Consider the following 2500-nt stretch of genomic DNA (forward strand, 5'->3'; position numbering starts at 1 on the left):
TAACAATAGAGAGTGTTAATATGGGAATCGGACAGCCTTCTCTCCAGCTGTTTTCCACAGTTAATATGAAAGCAGGGAAAATCTATTACACTCACCATATTTATAACATGGGGACAATTCCTACTTGTGTGTTAATAATGCTGCATTGTAAACATTTCATTTTTTATTTATTTTGCCTGTTTGTTAATGATGTTGCACCACCTAGTTCTATTCAGCATAAGAGAAATTAAAATACATATATATTAACATGCATACAACTAGTGCAAATCTAAATCTCATAATTATCAGTATGTGTTTTTAAAAATGTATTCGACAATTAGCACACACACTCAAACATATGTAAAGTATGTCATTTTATGGTCATGAAATATGTCATGACACTTTTAGCGAAATTACATTTTTAAATGACCCTCTCAATATACAGTATGAAGAAAATGCACACCTATCAAATCTTTACCCAGCTGACTACATTGTGACTTCTGACCATAACTACTGTTTACTCATACTGTAACACATTCCTTCTAAAGGCCTGGTGATTATTGGCCAGAGGCACAAGAAATGTAACAATTTTAAATTGTAAAACAAAGCTTAATGTTTTTCTTTTACTGTAGTGTACTTCATCCATTGAATGGGATGTGAATGTGAAGCTTTTCATGTTCGCTGTTGACTGAAACACAATATGAGAATTTAATGATCTGCATATGTTTGACTTGACTACCAGTAGTCACCAGCATTTAATGACACATTTAAAGCATATTTTCATATTCATAAAAAAAACCCTGGCAGTAAATGTCCCCAATTATTGATAGTGCATTCTGGAAAGTAAATAATGTGATGTTCTTTCACAACAGATTTTGATATTTCTTGTTCCTTGTTTATCCAATAATGTAATGGATCTTTTTCCATTTCCCTTCCAAAGAGAGCAAATCATTCTTGAAGCTCTAAAGTAATCCAAGACACTTGGCAAACAGCACACAGGAACATTTTTAGAAACTTATTTATATATTTTGGCAGTAATCCAAATGGATGGCACTAAAGGCATGCATTTATTTTAACTGAATTTGAATCAATATTGTTTTCAAGGACAAAATGATCATATCTAGTTCCTCATTATGATGCTGTTGCTACACTGTTTTTTTTTTTTATTCATTTATTCCAAACCCACAGGCCAAATGACCAAAGTTTTGTTCAACAAACCACCCAATAAAGAGGAAAACTGAACTTGACAGGAACTTTAATTTGACAAGCCGTCTCAAGTTATAAATGGGACTCTATCGGCTCAGTGCTGAATGCATTGTGCTGGTGAAATGGCTGGTCTCCACGCCACAGTCCGTGCGTGCCACTGATGCGCCTCTTGCTTCCCTCCGCAGGATTGGTGGGGCGGTGCCCATCGTCTTCTCCTACTTTGCGGAGGTGCTGGCGCGAGAAAAGCGCGGCGAGCACCTCAGCTGGCTGTGCATGTTCTGGATGATCGGCGAGATCTACGCCTCAGCCATGGCCTGGGCCATCATCCCACACTACGGTCAGTCACAACTTCCTGTCACACTGAACACAACCAGTCGCGACGCATACTGCTGTGCTGTCACTGCTGGTGTCAAAGAGTGAGATGCATTACTCAGAGAAGAAGAATAGCAAGTGTTCTAATGTGTCACACACAGGTGCTGCAACTGTTAGCAAAGCTGTTGCCCTTATAATGTAATATGACGTCTTTGTTCTCTATTGTGTGCTGCAATGCCTTTGAAAGGTATTCCCCCTCCTTGAATATTTTCACTTTTACTGCTTTTATAAATGGAATTTTTCTCAATTTGATTTTTTATCAAAGGGGATTTTTCATTTACAAAAATCCCCTCCTTAGTGTCGAAGTGAATTTTTTTACAAAGTAATGCTAATTAATTAAAAATGTGTAATGCAAAATAAGTGAAGTGCATAGATATTCACCCTCTTCAAGTCAGCATTTAGTAGATGCACCTTTTTCTTTGCAAAACTGAAAGCTCTGTCAGGAAGGGGATTGGGGGTGAACAGCCCTTTTCAAGTCCAGCCATAGATTTTCTATAGGATTGATAGGACTCGGCCACACCAGAACAATCACCTTTTTGTCTTTAAACAATTTCTGTGTAGTTTTTGTGGTTTGCTTTGGGTTGTTGTGTTGCTGAGGAGTAAATCTTCTCTTAAGTTCCTTTTACTTTTACCTTTACTAGTATAGCCCTCCAGGGCCTGCTGGAGAGAAGCACTCTCACAGGGTGATGCCACCACCACATTTTTTTGTGAGGTGGAGTATTTGGTGCCTGCCAAACATGGGCATGGCGGTGGCCAAAAAGCTCAATCTTGATGTCATCAGACCAAAAAAACTTTCTTCCATTTGGCTTTGGAGTCCCCCACATATCTTTGTGCGAACTTTAGTCAAGATTTGATAACAGCTTTGCCACTCAGGCAGTAACCGTTTGTGGTGATGGCCTGCTCCAGGCAGATTGTGCAAATTTGCCATATTTCTTACATTCCT

At 38.6% G+C, this 2500-nt stretch overlaps 1 protein-coding gene across 1 annotated transcript in view; it reads left to right on the top strand.

Annotated features, from left to right (window-relative positions):
- The window catches only part of sv2ca (synaptic vesicle glycoprotein 2Ca), a 30443-nt gene that overhangs the window by 11974 nt on the left and 15969 nt on the right, over window positions 1-2500 (top strand). Inside the window, exon 3 of the mRNA XM_062544060.1 lies at window positions 1371-1522. Coding sequence (XP_062400044.1) covers window positions 1371-1522 — 152 coding nt within the window. The remainder of the gene's footprint in view (window positions 1-1370; window positions 1523-2500) is intronic.

Source organism: Sardina pilchardus, chromosome 8 (assembly GCF_963854185.1).
Source record: "Sardina pilchardus chromosome 8, fSarPil1.1, whole genome shotgun sequence".
Classification (NCBI taxonomy): domain Eukaryota; kingdom Metazoa; phylum Chordata; class Actinopteri; order Clupeiformes; family Clupeidae; genus Sardina; species Sardina pilchardus.